The 23,044-nt window shown below is 48.6% G+C and overlaps 1 protein-coding gene across 1 annotated transcript in view; it reads left to right on the plus strand.

Annotated features, from left to right (window-relative positions):
- ccdc175 (coiled-coil domain containing 175) overlaps positions 1-23,044 on the plus strand; it is a 253,696-nt gene that overhangs the window by 227,473 nt on the left and 3,179 nt on the right. The window contains exon 16 of the mRNA XM_070879130.1: positions 15,504-15,656. Coding sequence (XP_070735231.1) covers positions 15,504-15,656 — 153 coding nt within the window. The remainder of the gene's footprint in view (positions 1-15,503; positions 15,657-23,044) is intronic.

Consider the following 23,044-nt stretch of genomic DNA (forward strand, 5'->3'; position numbering starts at 1 on the left):
ATTAAAGACATAACACCCTTCCCCTCCTCGCTCCACGACGTCTGGCCGAAGAGCTCCTCAGGTAGTGCCTCATTGGGGGTGATGAAGGCAGAGGCGGTGGTTGCACAGGTACGGGAGCAGGGTTGCCGAGGTGGGAACATTCTCAGATCCAGAAGCAGGATCTTGGTCCTGCCTCTCATCAGTCTTTGGCAGTGGTGGTGCGGAACCTAGGGGTGGAGTGCCGCGCTCCGGGATCATTGGGAGGCCTGTGGCAGCAGTGTTCCTGGCTATCGCCTCTAGGGCCTCCGCTATCCGAGGAACGTACTCAATCATGGTGGCCAGCTGTCGGGATATGCCCCCCAATGCATCGAAGATCTGGTCACCAATGTCTACAGTCCTCCTGGACAACTGTACCATCTCTCCGCTCTCATGTCGCGCTCGTGGACCAGACCTGCCGCGTCCACAAAACCGCCGCGGGGTCGGCGCGGTCCTGGGAACAAATGGGGTGCCCTATGGCAAGGTGCTTGAGGCCGGTACCTCCAGAGTGGAGGCGGGAATGGCCGGAGGAGCACAAGTTGGTCTTGGGGTGGAATGGCTTCTGGAGCGTGGTGATGCAGGTTCCTCGAAGTCTGCGCTGTCATCCATAGAGAACAGACCCAGCAGATTGACGGGCGAGAATCGGAGCTCCTCAGCACCAGCTGTAGGATCGTCCGCCGAGTCCGGCCCCGCGCCCCCACCTTCTGGCCTCTGTGGTCTTGCCTGGGACGCGCTGCTGGCTGAGCTGCAAAACACAAATGAGGTTATTAGAGGAGAAGGGGGGTGCTCGGGTTACAAGTTGATTCCAGCGCTACACACAGCATATGCACGAGAAAAGCACCACCGCTATCAAAATCATCACATTTCATGACCATCAACACATTCTGCATTGCAATGATTTTCATTAGGCCAGCATTATTTATAGGGCAATTTTAGAAATCATCTATCATATTATTGTTCGGATATGAGTGGGTGTGGCATCTATTGAATTTACATCACGCAATGGTATAAACTTTACTCACGTCGCACCACTTCAGGATCTGCAGATGCTTGCGTGGCCATCCGGGGGTGTTTCCCCACGAGTGTGATGTCGCTGGGGACTGGTGGCCCCCCACCCGTTCGCCTCTGCATGAATCTCATCGTCGACAGCTTCTTCTGTAAAAGGTAACAGGATGACATGGCATGAGATCATTGTGTGACATCATTGCTAGGTACTGTCACTGTAAGTGGTTTCTCTTAGGTGTTTTCGAAGCACCCCCACTTTACAATAGTTCTAACACTGGGAATTATTACTGTACGGAACAGATGAATGAGTCACGGACAAATACCTCGGTCTCAACCGGCAATGCTTTATTAAAGTTAAAACACACACCTGCACCCAGTAAAACCACACACACCCTGGTGTGTAAAACAAACAAATGCAGTACAATACACAGTGTGGCCTGTTGAAACAGGCCCCTAATACGAAGTACCCACATCTAAAACACCTCCCCTGAAAACCCCTAAAGCTTGGTTGGGACACACGACATCCTTTCACACTATGCGGTGGTCTTAAAGATCCGTGGGCTGGGATAAATACTCACTAATTACCCCTCTGGCTTACTCACTGCTTCTCCCGATGAGGTGTATCTTCTGGGTCCGTACCAATCTGTGGTATTCAAGTCCAGTCTCAAGGTCAGCTTCCCAGTTGAAGTAGCGAGGCTCTCTTGGCTCGTAGATGGTGGTTTCTTCTCCGCTCCAGATGGAGTGCTCGGTCCTTGTGCGTTGCAAGCAGGTGTAGAAGAGGGGAGAGAGAGAGAGATGGCTTCCAACTGCCGTTCTTATACCTGCAAGATTGCTTAAAATACAACTGTCCTTCCCGCCTGAGGCTGTCCAACTGAAAAGCAAAAATCAAGTCTTTGCCTGCCCCTTTGTCTACTGGGCTGTCCCTCGATGAGTGGCACTGATGAGTCTGTGGTCAAAATAGCTTTCCTTTATCTTTCGATGGCCTGAAACCTCGGCCACTTTACTTAATGTCTCACTGATGGGTTCTAATTCCATGACAAAAGGCGCTCATCAACCATGATGTTACTGCATTCAGCCATTCTCAGGTCAGTTGATGTGTATTCAACTTAAACATGTTTGGACCTGCTCTGGGTCAGCTTTCCTGCTGTACAGTGAATATGTCCCAGCAAATTTCAAAACTTAAAAGTCCAAAAGTTCACACCGATGTTTTCGTCGAATCTTACAGTCGCCCCTATGATATTTCAAGAATACTTCTGGAATATCAAACGTCCGCTGGTGAAAACGCGTCATGGTCCAACCAATACTTTACTTTTAACACCCGAATATACATCCCTGAAATACAACAGTGCATTGCACTGTTACCATACAGATACAGAAAGTTACACTCAAGGTTCATTAACTACGGCCTCCCATCGACTCCGATGCACCTGACTTCTCTTTTTACAAGAAATACACAACAGGTATATCACAATCAAAAACTGTACAATAACGAGAGCATGTGAGCATATCTGGATCCACCGATGAACCTCCACACTTATACCAAGGTCCCACCAGGGCGGGGAATTTATCCCTTTCATTCTTTCCCATGCTCCGGTTCGTCTGTTCCAGTATGAAATAATGTTTTTGGGATAGCTCGATGGCCTTTACTAACGTTGTTAGGTGTTCCGGCAGAAAACGAATCTGATACCCGAACTGGTAATGTACTGTTGAAGGTTCGGGATCGTGTCATTTACCATGTGTACCGTGGATGGTTCTGGGATCGGAATAATACGTTCCTGTGCCACTTGAACTTCGGCGTGGGGTTTGAAGCAGAAAGTGCGATCAGTGACTGGACACCAAATGTCCCGGTGCACTCGCGGTCCACACACGTGGTTACGCAGTATGCCCCGTCGCCCGCATATGCCACCTGAGGTGGAACGTGGCTCTGGGCCCTCACCTCCATGGTGCAATTGATGGGCTCTTGAATCTTGGATTCAAACCCACACTCTGGCCAATCGAACACCTTCAAATGCTAGGGACACAATATGACGTGTGCACCCCTGCTCTGGCACCCCTTGAGGTCATGGCGTGCTCCCACTTTATAACAAATGGTGGGGCCGCATGATACCGCACGTGCACCCCTTCCCGTATGACCCCAATGTTCTCCACTCTGTATACCAGCGCTGGTTGTGATGTCCCACCCATTACCGGCATACGCAACACTATCCCCATGATTGTGTGGTTGGACCAACCGCAATCCACTGGGACTGGGTAGGCTTCGGAGGCTAGACGAAGCTGACACGGACTCATCGAATTACTGTACGGGCTGAGCGCTGCGAGGTGCCGGTTGCTGATCCATGATGGAATGGACCTTGCTGGAGGTCTTCTAAATTACTGCGCCCCTCGCTCAGCAACCAGGCACCGTACGATACGCACACTTTGTTTCATGCTGCCTGCGCCGAGGCATTCCTGTCCTCCCGTATTAATGCATTTACAGTCTTTGTGTGTGTCCCCAGCTCTGCGATAACCTCCTTTAAATGGACAGTCATTGCCTGGTCCTCCTCTAACTCCCTCCCTACCATCGCGTTCCCTTTCCCCAGGATCTTCCGCAGCTGATCCTTTAAACCACTGATCTGCATCTGCAGCTGCACATCGTCCATACTATTGCCGAGAGATGTACCTGCGCTAAACACTGTAGCAACATCATTGATCACCCCTCGCCTGTCTCCCCGGACTAATGTTATCCCACACTCCCATATCGTACAATCTTTCCCGACTCACATCCCCGTAACTAAGTTCGAAGAACTGGTGGAACATTTCTTTAATGAGCGCCTCATACAGCTGCTCAGTTTCTTTTGGACACCTCTCGGGCAGATGTACCCCGGTTAGGTTTAAAATGACTGATGTGACCGCGCACTGCACTCCCTGGAATAAAACCTTTCCAGTCGGGACTAAAACTAAACCATTCCCTGGGCCTGGTGTGATGGCGGGACACCTAACTTCTGTCGCCTGTACCGGTGGGGCTGTGGGCAGGGGCTTCCTCTTGTGTGCGACAAGCTCCGTGGAATTTATTGTGTTGGGAGGGTCTTCGATCACGCGGGAGTCAATACTCCGATCCCATCTGATCCGAGCCCTGGCGTCCTGCGACTGCCTCAAAAAGGCAATTGACACACCTGCTGGACAGATCCGCTCCGATCCCCACATACACACATAAATTCCACCACTTGTCCCAGCACACTTCCACTCCCCCCTTTGACCCCGTGATCTGTCGGTACGTATCGTTCCCCAGTCGTTCCCAGTTTGCTGTCTGGTTCCCCGTGTCCTGTCTCAATTTCCTGAGCCACCACCACCATCCCAGGGGAATGTGTCCCTTGCACTTCAAGCATACGCGCTTGCCCTCGGTCATCCTAACCCGTGTGGCTGTGACCTTCATTCTGGGACACGGTATGGAAGCCTCCCCGTATGTGAACCCAGCGTGGCTGGAGTATTTTGTCGAATTTGATCCCAGCCATCTTCCCTCGTGAAAGTAGGCTGTCATCCCGTCCGTGTCCCTGTCCGACCCACCCGTGTCATGGTGGGTCCGTTCCCCCCAGCACATCTGTGGAGGAAGGACAACTCGGTGTCCCCCCTCCTGCTGTACCCTGTTCCGGCCAAGCTCCAAAGAACGATTACCAGGGTTGTCTCCATCTCTCTCTTGGCTTCCTGTGAAGATACAAAGAAACAACAACCTTTCTGTGAGAGAGTATACCTCCATAAGTCTGGCTTCATCAAAAACACACTCTAAAACACAAAACTGAGAAGGAAACTATATACACCATCACCCGTCTCTGGGTGGCCACGCTAGGTCTCTACGGCCCTGGGCCTTTTACGGCTCCTTGGCGGTGTGTAAGAAGGCGACCATGGCGCTCTCGGCCGTTGGATCCTGCTACTCCCCCTAACCACCACCACCACGGGCTCCTCACTGTCCCACACTATGGGAGGAAGACCCACGTCCACCATGCTGTTTACAGCACCTTAGTGCATCTTTCTGTTTCTCGCTCTTTCCCCCGGGTTAAACAACTTGCACTGATTCACATGGAACCACTTTGTGCGCTTCAGAAGCTTAACGCGTACACCATGGGACTGGCCTTATCTACGATGCTGTAGGGTCCCATGTACAAAGGCTCAAACGTGCCCACCTGACTGTAATTGCAGACCATGACCTGATCCCCCACCTTCCACTCGTGGGTTCTCCGGGGCTCGAGCAGCAACCGATTGCTCCGGTGCTGCTTCCCCATGTTGCTGGCAGCTTGCCAATGAATCTGTTTCGTGCTCAAACAGATTCTTGACAAACTTGTCCCGGTTTATCTCTCACCTGCCCCGCTGTGGGAACCGACGCCAGAACATGGGTGGGCGTGTGCATGACCCTACCAGTCATGAGCTCATGTGGGGAATACCCTGTGCTTCTGGAGAGGCTGGATCGGACCCCCATCAGAACAAATGGCAGGACCTCAACGCACTTTTTCAGGGACGGTCCCGTTTCCTTCCGCAGCCTTTCTTTGATGGTCCGATTAAATCACTCCATAACCCCCGATGACTGTGGGTTTGTGAGCCACATGCCATTTCCCTTCTCCCTAGCACTTTCAAGGTAGCCTGCATGACCTGCCCTGTAAAGTGGCTCCCCTGATCGGACTCCATGATCTGTGGCAGTCCCCACCGAGAGAACACTTCCCTCACCAAGATCCTTGCCGTTGTCAATGCTGTGGCTGATCGACAAGGGAAGGCTTCAACCCACTTCGAGAAAACGTCCACTCAGACCAAACAGTACTTGTAACCCCCCCCTTTGCGGTGTGCAATGGTCCAATGTAATTGACCTGTACCGACTGCCATGGTCCCTCCACCCTTCTCGTGTGTCCCATGGAAACCTTTCTTTTCTGGGGATCGGGGTTGTGCACTGCGCACACCAGACAGTCTGTGCAAAAATCGCGCACATACTCCCTCAGTTGTGGCCACCACCCTGCCTGATATACCCTCTGCCAGGTAGTCTCCGGACCTGGGTGTCCCGCTCCTGGATCCCCGTGGGCTATCTGGAGGACTGGTGCTGTTCTGGAACTACCCACTGATCTCCCCTGAAAAGCTTTCCCTCCTTTAAAGTAATGCCTGCTACCCCGAATTGGCCTTCTACCTTTTCTCCCCATGCCAGCTGCTCCAGAACAACCTTGAGGACGGGATCCTGTGCCTGGACTTTCCTCAAGTCCGGGGCCAATGCTACCCCTACACTCCCTTGTGTTTCCCCTTTGTCCCGGATCGCTGCTATGGGCTGGACCCGTATAGGTCCCAAAACTCTCTTGTTTTGGCTCCCTCCTTGGCTAAATCAACAGCCTTTTGGTTGCCTTCCCCTCTGGGCTCTGTCTTGGAATGGGCCTTTACTTTATGAATGTAATGGCTTCCCTGGGTTCCCGTGGCCTCGAAGATCCTGTGCAACAGTGGTTTGGTTGCTAAAGGCTTCCCGTCTGCGGATGTGAAACCGCAACGAGACCAGATGGCCAAGTATTCGGTGCATGAATTGCATGTGAACATAGAATCCGAGCAGATGATGTATGGGATCGGGAACTCATCAGTGTGGGTAACGATATACACCGCTGCCGACAGTTCGGTGTGCTGAACACTCAGAGTGCTCGGGAGTTTAATGGCCCTTGCAATGCCTGCTGTCGGGTCATAAATCCCACACCCGGTGAAACACTCCCCGAACTGGATCCATCGACATATATTTTACGGCCCGTGAGGTCTAATCCAGCCCGAAATCCTATGTCTACGTCCCATACTCCCTCTACTGAACACTTATGGGCTGTCCCTGCATTGATCATGTTCGCTGCCAGCTTGGGCTCATACAGGCCTTGCACTCTCAGATTCATCTGGGAGAGCAATAAAGTCCAGCGAGCAATGCGAGCACTACTCACTGTGCCGTCTTTTATCCTCTCATCCAATAACATCGGAGTGGGGGTATGCTGGCTTAGTAGAATGATCTGGGATGACCCCGTGAAGAGCTGGGAGTGCTTCATGGCCCAATGCGTGGCAAGGAGATGCCTCTTGCAATTGGAGTACCCCCGTTCTACATCTGTGAGGACTCTTGAGGAGTAAGCCACGGGCCTCAGCTTGCCGTGCCACTCCTGGAGCAGCACTGCGCTCAAACTGTCCCCACTGGCTGCTACTTCTAAAAAGAAGTCCTCCCCACCATTAATCGCCCATAATGCGGGTGCCATCTGCAGATCTCCCTTGAGATGATTGAACGCTGCCTCATCCCACTCCCACCCGACTCCCTTGCAGAGGAACCGAAGCAGAGGGGCTGCCGAGGCGGCATAAACCGCAATAAAATCACTGCAGTACCCTGTGAGCCCCAGGAAGGATATCACCCCCGTCACAGTCGTAGGGGTTGGTAACTCCTGTACCGCGTTGCATTTGGCCTCGCCTACAGACCTTTCGCCAGCCCTTGCGGTCAGCCCGAGGAATTTGACTTCCCAACAGCTCCAGCAGCTTGGCCAGCAGCAGACCATGCTCTTCCCCCTTGTCGGAGAACAAAAGTAAATCTCCACATACTGCACCAACTGCTGAGGCCTGCTGAAACCCTTTAAACTGTTGGCCATACACTGGTAAAAGATAGAGGGACTGTTGTGGAAACCCTGGGGAAGGCACGTCCAGGTATACTGTTGCCCTTTAAATGTGAACGCGAACTTGTACTGGTCCTCTCTTTTGAGGAGAATCGACCAAAACCCGTTTGAAATGTCCAGCACAGTGAATGTGGTCGCAGATGCTGGAATGCTCCCTATCAGGTCGGCTACAGACCCGACAGTGGGCACGCAAGCTGGGTTGTTCTTCTTGAGCACCCAATAGTCCACGGTGGCCCTCCACGACTGGTCCGGTTTCCAAACCGGCCAAAGTGGAGAGTTCACATGTGTGGCTATGGGTCTCAACACCTCCTGGGCTATCAGGGATCCCAGTGCCATCTCTAAGTCGGCCTCTGCCTCCCTGGGGAAATTATACTGTTTCTGTGGCCGGAACATAGGGTCTCCTTGTACCCTGACTTCTACCCCAGTCACTCTACCGCAGTCATGTTTGTGTGTGGCGAACGATGCGAGATTGTCCCGCATGTAAGCCTGGTACTCGGCCGTGGTAGTATTGACCAATTGCTCTAGGTAGTAACTACCCTTTGGCTTCATCATACACACTGTGCCTTTTCCTTCCCCTTTCCCTTGGATCACTATCACTTCTTCCTCCTTACCGGAGCCCACGGCTCCGCAAAGGCAGTGATTCCTCAAATCCACTAAGATTCTGTGGGCTAACATAAAGTCGGCCCCTAGGACTCCTGACCCCGGCTGCTCCCATTTCAGCAGGACGCACTTCCATTTTACGTGGAGTGATCCTAAATCGAAGGCTTGCGGTCTGGAGATCGACCCCGTCTGCTCGTTCCCTGTGAACCCCACCAGACTGTGTGGAACCTTGCTAGACAAAGGTGAGGTAGTCGGATTATGTGTGTGAATCACCGTGCTGGAAGCCCCGGTGTCCAACAAATACTTCCCCTCTACCTTCTCCACCCCTATACTCACGCATGGTCTACTCCACTCATCGTACGTGAGCGAACACAGGTACTCAGGCTGGGTGCATGCTAGTCAGGGTGGTAGGATTATCGGAGCGGTCGGGATTTCCCTGCTCACGGCAGTGTCTACCCTTCCCTACCCTGGCACAAAAGCTGTCCGAAGGGCGGCTACCAGAACATCAAATTGTTCCGGGGTCGGTCCCTTCGCCTCGACAGGTTTTGTCTTAGGCACTGGAGGATCCCCTTTGCCCTGCTCCCTCCTCGGGGCCGGGCAGTCTCTCCTCCAGTGATCTGTCTTCCCACATCCGAAACACGTCCTAGCCCTCTTTGAGCTACCTCATTCCTGGCACCATTCCTTTTTACTGCCCTCACTGGCCTTTAACTCATGAACCTTCCCTTTAACTGGTTTGACCTCCATCACGCCGGCCTTAAATGCTAGACTCATTTGATGGAACACAACAGCCTCCGTGTTCTGGAGAGTCTCAGGGTCAAACCAGTTCTCGGACTTTACCCTAATCCGGGGCAAACTCTTTGACACCAGGGTCCTGAGCCAATGGTTCCTTGGCTCCCCTGCAACTGCGCTCGGTCCAGCACTCCATGACAGGCTTTATTATAGACCAGCCAGAGCTAGTCCGCAAAAGCCTGAGGTGCTTCCCCAGCCAGTTACAGCATCCTCTCTACCCTGGAGAATGGACTACCTTGGGTGTAACCCATGGCTCTTAGGATTTCCTCCTTTAAGCCCTCTATGGTTCCCTGCCCCCGCTTGCTTTTGGCAGATAGGGCCTGATACATCTTCCCCTCCAGGGAACACAATAGCAGCTTGTTAATCTCTGCTTCGTTACACCTATTAATCCCTCCCACCTGTTTCACCTCCGTGAAGTGGACCGATGGGTCTCCTTCGTTGGTAAGCTTGGGCACCCTTGAAATCATATTTAGCAGCTGTGAGGTTGTGAATGGGACTACAAAATCACTTTGCAGTGCCCCCTGACCTTGGCCGTCTATGGGGGCACCATACTTCTGCTGCCGTATGGGCCACATCGGTCCCTTTGACGCTTCAAGCGGTGGTCGAACGTCCCTACCCTGTCCTCAATCCTCGCTATCTTCTCCTTTACCTAGTCCAGCCGAACTTCCCCCAGGGCCATCAAGCAAGGCTTTGGCAAGAGCTTGAGTCAAGCTTTGGATTTTTTCTTGGCAGGGCCTGTGATTCCCACTCTCAAACCCCCTACTGCGAACTACACTGTAAGCTGTTTTAATATCCTCAGTTGCCCCTCCAGCCCGTTTACCCGCTACAAGAGCGGTCTCCTCCTGTGCGACCTGCTCATTGAGCTTGGCCTCCGTTACCTGACACTGCAGGTACTCCCTTGTGTTATGGGAGCTTTCCTCCTGAGTGTGCCTCTCCTGCTTTTCTTTGCTCAACTCATCTAAAAGCCTCGTTCCTACCACAGCCCTTGCGGCTGACTGCTCCTCGGACTCTTTGAGCTCTGCCTGAAGCCTACCAACCTGCTCCCTAAGCAGTTGGACTTGCTTCTGCAGACACAGGAGCCAGGTGGCTTTTTCTTTTGCTTTTCTATGCTCCTTACTACCCGTCCACTCAGCAGCTTCGTCCTCTGGACTCTCAGCCCGCAAAAGGTCTCGTACCCACTGCTGTGTTACGTTAACTTTTCCAAAGATATATGAGGATATCCTAGCCCCCATTGCCGATCTCTTGGCCTAAATATCCTCCATAACTTTCTGTTCAGTACATCCAGCATCCAGTCACCAGATTCTGTAAATGGTTTCTCTTAGGTGTTTTTGAAGCACCCCCACTTTACAATAGTTCTAACACTGGGAATTATTACTGTACGGAACAGATAAACGCGTCACGGACAAATACCTCTGTCTCAACCGGCAATGCTTTATTAAAGTTAAAACACACACCTGCACCCAGTAAAACCACACACACCCTGGTATGTAAAACAAACAAATGTAGTGCAATAACAGTGTGGCCTGTCTGAACAGGCCCCTAACACAAAGTACCCACGGCTAAAACACCTCCCCTGAAAACCGCTAAAGCTTGGTTGGGACACACGACATCCTTTCACACTATGCGGTGGTCTTAAAGATCCGTGGGCTGGGATAAATGCTCACCAATTACCTTCTCTGGCTTACTCACTGCTTCTCCCGATGAGGCGTATCTTCTGGGTCCGTACCAATCTATGGTATTCAAGTCCAGTCTCAAGATCAGCCTCCCAGTCGAAGTAACAAGGCTCTTTTGGCTCGTAGATGGTGGTTTCTTCTCTCCGTTCCAGATGGAGTGCTCGGTCCTTATGTGTTGCAAGCAGGTGTAGAAGAGGGGAGAGAGAGGGGTGGCTTCCAACTGCCGTTCTTATACCTGCAAGACTGCTTAAAATCCAACTGTCCTTCCTACCTGAGGCTGTCCAACTGAAAAGCAAAAATCAATATGGTGGAGGAGGATTTCCTCTAATGTATAAGGGATGGTTTTCTAGACCAATATGTCAAGGAACCAACTAGAGAGCTGGCCATCCTAGACTGGGTGTTGTGTAATGAGAGAGGATTAACTAGCAATCTTGTTTTGCGAGGCCCCTTGGGGAAGAGTGACCATAATATGGTAGAATTCTTCACTAAGATGGAGAGTGACACAGTTAATTCAGAGACTAGAGTCCTGAACTTAAAGAAAGCTAACTTCGATGGTATGAGATGTGAATTGGCTAGGATGGACTGGCGAATGATACTTAAAGGGTTGATGGTGAATAGGCAATGGCAGACATTTAAAGATCACATGGATGAACTTCAACAATTGTACATCCCTGTCTGGCATAAAAATAAAATGGGGAAGGTGGCTCAACCGTGGCTAACAAGGGAAATTAGGGATAGTGTTAAATCCAAGGAAGAGGCAGATAAATTGGCCAGAAAAAGCAGCAAACCTGAGGACTGGGAGAAATTTAGAATTCAGCAGAGGAGGACAAAGGGTTTAATTAGGAGGGGGAAAATAATCATATGAGAGTAAGCTTGCAGGGAACATAAAAACTGACTGCAAAAGCTTCTATAGATATGTGAAGAGAAAAAGATTAGTGAAGACAAATGTAGGTCCCTTGCAGTCAGAATCAGGTAAATTTATAATGGGGAACAAAGAAATGGCAGACCAATTGAACAAATACTTTGGTTCTGTCTTCACTAAGGAAGACACAAATAACCTTCCAGAAATACTAGGGGACCGAGGGTCTAGCGAGAAGGAGGAACTGAAGGAAATCCTTATTATAACCCAGGAAATTGATGGGATTGAAGGCCGATAAATCCCTAGGGCCTGATAGTCTGCATTCCAGAGTACTTAAGGAAGTGGCCCTAGAAATAGTGGATACATTGGTGGTCTATTTCCAACATTCTATAGACTCTGGATCAGTTCCTATGGATTGGAGGGTAGCTAATGTAACCCCACTTTTTAAAAAAAGGAGGGAGAGAGAAAATAGGGAATTATAGACCGGTTAGCCTGACATCGGTAGTGGGGAAAATGTTGGAATCAATTATTAAAGATGTAATAGCAGCACATTTGGAAAGCAGTGACAGGATCGGTCCAAGTCAGCATGGATTTATGAAAAGGAAATCATGTGTCATGTTTGTAACTACAATGTAACACCACTGTATTACTGTATACACTCAACTGAGATGCACACCTTGACCACAGGGGGTGAACTTGTGGGAGACACTCCTTACCTGATCACACAGCTATATAAAGGGAGGTCCCATGCAGGGTCATCACTTCTGGAGTCCTGTAATAAAGAGCTAAGGTCACAGAGTGGCCTTGTTCCTGGAATGCACCTCATGTGGTTTCATGCTGTAGAGTAAGAACTTTACATTGGCGACGAGAAACTGGAATTCACGACCCACGAGAATGGCCACCGGTAGCACAGAGAAACGATACTGTGTTGGGGAAGACTGGGACGATTTTTGTGGAGCAACTCGACCAATACTCCGTGGCCAACGAGCTAGATGGGGAAGAGAGCGCTGCCAAACGAAGGGCGATCCTCTTCACCGTCTGTGGGGTACCAACATATGGCCTCATGAAGAATCTGCTCACTCCAGTGAAACCCACGGAGAAATTGTACAATGATTTGTGCAGACTAGTCCGAGAGCATTTGAACCCGAAGGAAAGCTTTCTGATGGCAAGGTACTGGTTCTACACCTACAAAAGGTCTGAAGGCCAGAAAGTGGCGAGTTATGTCGCCGAGCTAAGACGCTTTGCAGGACATTGTGAATTTGAAGGACATTTGGAGCACATGCTCAGAGACTTTTTCATACTTGGCATTGGCCACGAAACCATACTTCGCAAACTTTTGATTGTAGAGATCCTAACCTTGATTAAGGCCATAGTGATTGCCCAGGCGTTCATTGCCACCAGTGACAATACGAAGCAAATCTCTCAGCATAAAAGTGCTGCTACAAGTACTATGAACAAAGTGATGTTGTTTTCAAATCGTAATGTACAGGGAAGGTCACACATACCTCCAGCTGCACGTCTGCAGATGACTCAGAGTCCACCATCAAGGGTGATGAATGCAAGGCCATTAACACCTTGTTGGTGCTGCGAGGGTGATCATCGTTTCCATTCATGCCAATTCAAAGGGTACATTTGCAAGGACTGTGAAACAATGGGACACCTCCAACGAGTGTGTAGGCGAGCTGCAAAACCTGCAAACCACCATGTTGCAGAGGAGGACAGATCCACGGAGAATCACGACGAACCAGAGCCTCGGATCGAGGAGGCAGAGGTACATGGGGTGCACACATTCACTATTGCGTTCCTAACACAGATGAGGCTGCACACAGGAGGTTAAAGTAACAGTGACCTCAGTCTTTAATAAGACACTCTAGAGTGAGGAACAGGCCTTAGGGGCCGGCTTATATACAGTACTCCCAAGGGATCCCAGCATCCCTTGGGACTTCAGGGGATGAGCTCCCTGGTGGCGGAACATGGGAGTGCATGCTTTACAGATACACAACATTCACAATGAATTGTCCCCCGATAATGCTGAATGTTGAACTAAATGGACTCCCGGTGTCAATGGAGCATGACATGGGTGCGAGCCAGTCCATCATGGGCAAAAAGACTTTCGAAAGGTTGTAGTGCAACAAGGCCTCAAGGCCAATCTTAACTCCAGTTCGCACGAAACTAAGAACTTATACAAAAGAACTGATTCCCATAATTGGCAATGCTACCGTAAAGGTCTCCTACGATGGAGCGGTGCACAAGCTACCACTCTGGGTGGTACCGGGTGATGGTCCCACGCTGCTCAGCAGGAGCTGGCTGGGAAAGATACGCTGAACTGGGACGACTTAGTGTACCCAGGTCTTAAACAAATTTCCTTTGCTTTTCGAACCAGGCATCAGGAAATTCCAAGGAACAAAAGTGCAGATCCACCTAATTCCGGGGGTGCGCCCCATTCATCACAAGGCGAGAGCAGTACCGTACATGATGAGAGAAAGGGGAGAGATTGAGCTAGACCAGCTGTAAAGAGAAGGCATCATTTCACCGATCGAGTTCAGCGAGTGGGCCAGTCCTATTGTCCCAGTCCTCAAGGGAGACGGCACCGTCAGAATCTGTGGCGATTACAAAGCAACTATCAATCGTTTCTCCCTGCAGGACCAATACCCACTACCAAAGGCCGACGACCTCTTTGCAACGCTGGCGGGAGGAAAGACGTTCACGAAGCTGGATCTGACTTCAGCCTACATGACGCAGGAACTGGAGGAATCATCGAAGGCCCTCACCACCATCAACATGCACAAAGGTCTTGTTGTTTATAACAGATGCGAGTTTGGAATCTGATCAGCGGCGGCGATATTCCAGAGAAACATGGAAGGTTTACTGAAGTTGGTCCCGCACACCGTGGTCTTCCAGGATGACATCTTGGCCACAGGTCAGAACACAGTCGAGCACCTGCAGAATCTGGAGGAGGTTCTTAGTCGACTCAACCACATGGGTCTCAGGTTAAAATGCTCAAAATGCGTTTTCCTGGTGCCTGAAGTGGAGTTCTTGGGAAGGAGGATTGCGGTGGACGGCATCAGGCCCACCAACGCAAAGACGGAGGCAATTGAGAATGCACAGAGGCCACAGAATGTGTCGGAGCTGCGGTCGTTTCTGGGACTCTTGAACTACTTTGGTAACTTCTTACTGGGTCTCAGCACGCTGCTAGAACCACTACATGTCTTACTACAAAAAGGGGGCGAATGGGTTTGGGGCAAAAGCCAAGAAAATGCCTTTGTAAAAGTGAGAATATTGTTATGCTCGAACAAATTGCTTGTGTTGTATGATCCGTGTAAGCGTTTGGTATTGACATGGGATGCGTCGTCACATGGCGTCGGGTGTGTATTGCAATAAGCTAATGATTTTGGGAAACTGCAACCGGTTGCTTATGCATCCAGGAGTCTGTCCAAGGCTGAGAGAGCCTACAGCATGATTGAAAAAGAAGCGTTAGCGTGTGTCTATGGGGTAAAGAAAATGCATCAATGCCTGTTTGGGCTAAAATTCGAATTGGAAACTGACCATAAGCTACTTATATCCCTGTTTTTCGGGAGTAAAGGAATAAATACCAACGCACGGTCTGCATCCAGAGATGGGCGCTCACGTTATCCGCATACAACTACGCCATCCACCACAGGCCAGGCACAGAAAACTGCGCTGATGGTTATGGAAATAGACCATTGGACCCGACGCTCAGGAGGTCCCAGATGCACCATTGACCTCGCCACACTACATCATTATCAATTCGCACTTCTAGCAACTTGCCACAAGATGCGCCACTCCAGCAATTTCTGGGTCATTACGTTTTGGGAGTGTTTTTTTGAGTGATTGAAAAGCATCAAGTATATAGATAGCAGATAATATATATTTATATAATATATCTAATCAGATTGTACTAATCTCTTTCACCAGGTAGTTGTAAAATCTAGGTTGTCTGCAGTACGGAACAGACTCTTCAACCAAGTGAAAAATACTGCTGAGCAAATGAAATTCATTGAAGTAGATATTTATGAGGCAGGTAGAAGACTTGAACATGTTACAATAGAAAACTGCAAGCTAAAACTGGTGAGTAAAGAGCTAGTTTTGTTTGTATATTTTATCTTCGCTGTGCCTGGAAAACCAATAGTCATCAAATACAGTATTGCAGTAGATGTCCATCTTAAGTACTTCTACAACAATTATGGCCCTGAAATTCCAATGTCCCAGGTCTGTACGAAGTTTCTACAGACCCGGGATGGCATCGAAAAACCAGGTTTCAGCACGCAATGCGCATGCGCTGAAACAGAAAATAGGTGCGGGAGTAAGCCATTTGGCCCTTCGAGCCTGCACTGCCATTCAGTATCATGGCTGATCATTCCCTCAGTACCCCTTTCCTGTTTTCTCTCCATACCACTTGATCCCCTTAGCTGTAAGGGCCATATCTAACTCCCTCTTGAATATATCCAACGAACTGGCATCAACAACTCTCTGCGGTAGGGAATTCCATAGGTTAACAACTCTCCGAGTGAAGAAGTTTCTCCTCATCTCAGTCCTAAATGGCCTACACCTTATCCTAAGACGGTGTCCCCTGGTTCTGGACTTCCCCAATATCGGGAACATTCTTCCCACATCTAACCTGTCCAGTCCTGTCAGAATCTTAAACGTTTCTATGAGATCCCCTCTCATCCTTCTAAACTCCAGTGAATACAGGCCCAGTTGATCCAGTCTCTCCTCATATGACAGTCCCGCCATCCCCGGAATCAGTCTGGTGAACCTTCGCTGCACTCCCTCAATAGCAAGAACGTCCTTCCTCAGATTAGGAGACCAAAACTGTACACAATATTCCAGGTGAGGCCTCACTAAGGCCCTGTACAACTGCAGTTATACCTCCCTGCTCCGATATTCAAATCCCCTAGCTATGAAGGCCAACATACCATTTGCCTTCTTCATCGCCTGCTGTACCTGCATGCCCACTTTCAGTGACTGATGAACCATGACACCCAGGTCTCGTTGCACCTCCCCTTTTCCTAATCTGCCGCCATCCAGATAATATTCTGCCTTCGTGTTTTTGCCCCCAAAATGGATAACCTCACATTTATCCACATCATATTGCATTTGCCATGCATTTGCCTGCTCACCTAACCTGTCCAACTCACCCTGCAGCCTCTTAACATCCTCCTCACAGCTCACACCGCCACCCAGTTTATTGTCATCCGCAAACTTGGAGATATTACACTCAATTCCTTTATCTAAATCGTTAATGTATATTGTAAAGAGCTGGGGTCCCAGCACTGAGCCCTGCGGCACTCCACTAGTCACTGCCTGCCATTCTGAAAAGGACCCGTTTATCCTTACTCTCTGCTTCCTGTCTGCCAACCAGTTCTCTATCCATGTCAGTACATTACCCCCAATACCACGTGCTTTGATTTTGCACACCAATCTCTTGTGTGGGACCTTGTCAAAAGCCTTTTGAAAGTCCAAATACACCACATCCACTGGTTCTCCCTTGTCCACTCTGCTAGTTACATCCTCAAAAAATTCCAGAAGATTCATCAAGCATGATTTCCCTTTCGTAAATCCATGCTGACTTGGACCGATCCTGTCACTGCTTTCCAAATGCACTGCTATTTCATCCTTAATGATTGATTCCAACATTTTCCCCACTACTGATGTCAGGCTAACCGGTCTATAATTACCCGCTTTCTCTCTCCCTCCCTTTTTACGAAGTGGTGTTACATTAGCTACCCTCCAGTCTATAGGAACTGATCCAGAGTCGATAGACTGTTGGAAAATGATCACCAATGCATCCACTATTTTTAGGGCCACTTCCTTAAGCACTCTGGGATGCAGACTATCAGGCCCCGGAGATTTATCAGACTTCAATCCCATCAGTTTCCCTAACACAATTTCCCGCCTAATAAGGATATCCTTCAGTTCCTCCTTCTCACTAGACCTACTGTCCCCTAATACAATCGGAAGGTTATTTGTGTCGTCCTTCGTGAAGACAGAACCAAAGTATTTATTCAATTGGTGTGCCATTTCTTTATTCCCCATTATAAATTCACCCGAATCCGACTGCAAGGGACCTACGTTTGTCTTTACTAATCGTTTTCTCTTCACATATTTATCGAAGCTTTTGCAGTCAGCTTTTATGTTCCCTGCAAGCTTCCTCTCGTACTCTATTTTCCTCCCTCTTAATTAAACCCTTAGTCTTCCTCTGTTGAATTCTAAATTTCTCCCAGTCCTCGGGTTTGTTGCTTTTTCTAGCCAAATTATATGACTCTTCCTTGGCTTTAACACTATCCTTAATTTCCCTGGTTAGCCATGGTTGAGCCACCTTCCCCGTTTTATTTTTACTCCAGACAGGGATGTGCAATTGCTAAAGTTCATCCATGTGAACTTTAAATGTTTGCCATTGTTTATCCACTGTCAACCCTTTAAGTATCCTTTGCCAGTCTATTCTAGCCAATTCACGCCTCATACCGTCAGTTACCTTTCCTTAAGTTCAGGACTCTAGATTCTGAATTAACTGTGTCACTCTCCATCTTAATAAAGAATTCTATCATATTATGGTCACTCTTCCCCAAGGGGCCTCGCACAACAAGATAGTTAATTAGTCCCTTCTCATTACACATCACCCAGTCTCGGATGGCCAGCTCTCTAGATGGTTCCTCGACATACTGGTCTAGAAAACCATCCCTAATACACTCCAGGAAATCCTCCTCCACCGCATTGCTACCAGCTTGGTTAGCCCAATCAATATGTAGATTAAAGTCGCCTATGATAACTGCTGTACCTTTATCGGACACATCCCTTATTTCTTGTTTGATGCTATCCCCAATCTCACTATTACTGTTTGGTGGTCTGTACACAACTCCCACTAGCTTTTTCTGCCCTTTGGAATTCCGCAGCTCCACCCATACCGATTCCACATCATTCAGGCTAATGTCCCTCCTTACTATTGCATTAATTTCCTCTTTAACCAGCAACACCACCCCGCCTCCTTTTCCTTTCTGTCTATCCTTCCTAAATGCTGAATACCCTTGGATGTTGAATTCCCAGCCTTCATCACCCTGGAGCCATGTCTCCGTAATACCTTACATCATACCCGTTAACTGCTATCTGCGCAGTTAATTCGTCTGCCTTATTCCGAATACTCCTCGCATTGAGGAACAGAGCCTTCAGGCTTGTCTTTTTAACACACTTTGACCCTTTAGAATTTTGCTGTAATGTGGCCCTTTTTGTTTTTTGCCTTGGGTTTCTCTGCCCTCCACTTTTACTTATTCTCCTTTCTATCTTTTGCTTCTGACTCCATTTTATTTCCCTGTCTCCCTGCATAGGTTCCCATTCCCCTGCCGTATTAGTTTAACTCCTCCCCAACAGCACTAGCAAAAACTCCCCCGTGGACATTGGTTCCGGTCCTGCCCAGGTGCAGACTGTCCGGTTTGTACTGGTCCCACCTCCCCCAGAACCGGTTCCAATGCCCCAGGAATTTGAATCCCTCCCTTCTGCACCATTGCTCAAGCCATGTATTCATCTGAGTTATCCTGCGATTCCTACTCTGACTAGCACGTGGCACTGGTAGCAATCCTGAAATTACTACTTTTGAGGTCCTACTTTTTAATTTAACTCCTAGCTCCCTAAATTCGTCTCGTAGGACCTCATCCCGTTTTTTTACCTATATTGTTGGTACCTATATGCACCACGACAATTGGCTGCTCACCCTCCCTTTTCAGAATGTCCTGCACCCGCTCAGAGACATCCTTGACCCTTGCACCAGGGAGGCAACATACCATCCTGAAATCTCGGTTGCGGCCACAGAAATGCCCATCTATTCCCCTTACAATTGAATCCCCTAGCACTATCGCTCTCCCACTCTTTTTCCTGCCGTCCTGTGCAGCAGAGTCCGCCACGGTGCCATGAACTTGGCTGCTGCTGCTCTCCCCTGATGAGTCATCCTCCTCAACAGTACCCAAAGCGGTGTATCTGTTTTGCAGGGGGATGACCGCAGGGGATCCCTGCACTACCTTCCTTGCACTGCTCTTCCTGTTGGTCTTCCATTCCCTATCTGGCTGTGTACCCTTTACCTGCAGTAAGACCAACTCACTAAATGTGCTATTCACATCATTCTCAGCATCGTGCATGCTCCAGCGTGAATCCACCAGCAGCTCCAGTTCCGCAATGCGGACCGTCAGGAGCTGGAGGCAGATACACTTCCCGCACAGGTAGTAGTCAAGGACACTGGAAGTGTCCCTGAGTTTCCACATGGTACAGCAGGAGCATAACGCGTGTCCGAGCTCTCCTGCCATGACTTAACCCCTAGATAAACTTAAATTGGCAACAATGCTGAAGGTTACTTACTGATATCAAAAAGAAAAGCTACTTACCAATCACCAGCCAATCACTTACCCCCTTGGCTGTGACGTCACCTTTCAATTTCTTTTTACTTTTTTGCCTCCCTGCTGCAGCTGCACAAGCTCGCCTTTTTAGGCCTCCCCACGCTCGCCTCACCGACACTGCTCACGCTGCCGTCTCCTGCCGACATTGGGCCTTTATAGGCCTCCCCACGCTCACCTCACCGACACTGCTCACACTGCCGTCTCCTGCCAACATTGGGCCTTTATAGGCCTCCCCACGCTCGCCTCACCGACACTGCTCACACTGCCGTCTCCTGCCGACATTGGGCCTTTATAGGCCTCCCCACGCTCACCTCACCGACACTGCTCACACTGCCGTCTCCTGCCAACATTGGGCCTTTATAGGCCTCCCCACGCTCACCTCACCGACACTGCTCACACTGCCGTCTCCTGCCAACATTGGGCCTTTATCGGCCTCCCCACGCTCACCTCACTGACGCTGCTCACACTGCCGAAAACCGGCTTTTCCGATCTGTCAAGTTTCTGGCTTGACAGATCTCGCGAATATCGGGAGTGAGGACACTTGCAGCACAAGATTTCCGATATTTATGCATATCTTGCCCAGCAACTATCCTCAAAAATCTTGTGCCTGAAAAAGCAGGCGTATAGCCTACTTTTACAGGTGCAAGTGTTTAAAAATACGCAGAAGCATTTTAAAATAAAGTTTATAGAAGTACATTTTATTATTAAAAACCTTCCCCACTACGCTAAGTTTATGTTAAGGCATCTTATAAAAAAAAAATATTTTCCTGACTTTTTTAAAAAAAAAGAACTTTAATTTAAATGATTCTTAAATATGTAGTGTATTTTTCTATTTTTTTTATTCGTGGTTTGTGTGTTTGTGGGGGGGGGTTCTCATTCATAATAGTGGGAACTCCAACTTACTGAGTTCCCACTATTATGAATGAGAAAATACTGTACCTTGATTGGCTGCTCAGAGCCATGTGACTACAGCTCCAGCCCTGCGCACGTCTTGACGTGCATGCGCTCTGACGCATAGGAGTGAAGGCCTCATGTTCGGAAGTTCGAATGGCGCAGCAGGAACAAGTAGGTACGCAACTTTTTTAACTTTTTCAATCGACTGCCCGCGGGAAGACCTCGATCGGAATATAACCATTCAACAATATTTAATCAGCAACAGCTCAGTATTTATATTAACTGATGTTATTGGATAGTTGTCCCAAATTTATATGTTACAAAACAGTTGAAAAATAAGAGAATTTAATCCCGTCATTATATTACCACTTTTGCATTGGTGCAAAATGATTTGAGATCCACACCAGTGCAAAAGTGGCAGTGTAAGCCAGGACCTAAATCAATTACCTAAAAATGTAAGTATTGTAGTCATAATACAGCTTGATCTTCACAGTTGCTACAATGTAACTTTAAAAGTTGTCAAGTAGACCAAAGGACTGCCTGGGAACTTCTAAATTTACGCTTGAATGTTTCCACTTTGATGAGAGAACCCATTTTCTCCTAATAAAATATACTGGACAGCAGGTGAAGGTCTGTTCATGCATACTTATCCTAGGGACAAAATAGTCTACATAAGTGTGACACAGATCTGCCAGTATAACAGATGAACATCTCAGTATACAGATACCCAGTACCCATTCATTCATAGGCAGTCCCTCGGAATCGAGGAAGACTTGCTTCCACTACTAAAGTGAGTTCTTTGGTGGTTGAACAGTCCAATACAAGAGCCACAGACCCTGTAACAGGTGGGGCAGACATTCGTCGTGGGAAGGGTGGGGGGGCTGGAACTGATTTGCCGCATGCTCCTTCCGCTGCCTGCGCCTGACCTCTTCATGCTCGCAGCATTGAGTTTCGAAAAGCTCAACGCCCTCCTGGATGCACTTTCTCCACCTAGGGCGGTCTTTGGGCCAGGGTCTCCCAGGTGTCAGTGGTGATGTCGCACTTCACCAGGGAGGCTTTGAGGGTGTCCTTGTAACTTTTCCGCTGCCCACCTTTGGCTCATTTGCCATGAAGGAGCTCCACGTAGAGCAATTGCTTTGGGAGTCTCGTATCTGGCATGCGAACTAAGTGGCCTGCCCAGCAAAGCTGATCGAGCATGGTTAGTGCTTCAATGCTGGGGATGTTAGCCTGGGCGAGGGCACTGATGTTGGTGCGTCTATCCTCCCAGGGGATTTGCAGGATCTTGCGGAGGCATCGTTGGTGATATATCTCCAGCGACTTGATGTGTCTTCTATACATCGTCCATGCCTCTGATCCATACAGGAGGGTGGGTATTATTACAGCCCTGTAGATCATGTAACCCTCTAGACCATGTAGCCCTGTAGACCATGACCATAATAGTACCTGTACTATTATGACACCCAAACATTGTTTCATACTTTGTAAAGGTTATATTATTTCCTGATAGCAATACAGCAAGGTTAATACAGGAGCAAATTGTGACAAAATACAAGGAGACATTAATAAACTTGCAGAATGGGTGTGGAATTGGCAAATTAATTTCAATATAAATGTGATGTTGTGCAATTTGTTAGGAAGAATAAGGTCACATACTCCTCAAAAAATAAGAATCTAAATGGGGTAAAACAGCAAAGAGATCTAAGAGTACAGATGCACTAAAAGTAGCGATGCTGGCTAATAAGGTCATAACAAATGCAAACACAGCACTAGGTTTATTTCTAGAGGCATACAACTGAAAAGCAAAGATGTTATGTTAAACTTGTATAGAACCTTGGTTAGACCACACTAAGAGTACTGTGCACAGTTCTGGTCTCCATATTATAAAAAGGATATAGAGGCACTGGAGAATATGCAAAAGGATGATCCCAGAACTGAGAGGTTATACCCATCAGGAATGTTTGAACTGGCTGAGGGGTGATCAGATAGAGGTCTTTAAGATTATGTAAGTGTTTGATGGGGTAAATATAGAGATGTTTCTACTTGCAGGGGAAGACCAGAACTAGTTACTAAGTACTAGTTACTAGTTACTAAGATAGTTACTAATAAATCCAATGGAGAATTCAGGAGAAATTTATTTACCCAGAGAGTGGTTAGAATGTGGAACTCTACCAGATGTAGTAG

This window comes from Pristiophorus japonicus, chromosome 4, assembly GCF_044704955.1.
Source record: "Pristiophorus japonicus isolate sPriJap1 chromosome 4, sPriJap1.hap1, whole genome shotgun sequence".
In the NCBI taxonomy this organism is placed as follows: domain Eukaryota; kingdom Metazoa; phylum Chordata; class Chondrichthyes; family Pristiophoridae; genus Pristiophorus; species Pristiophorus japonicus.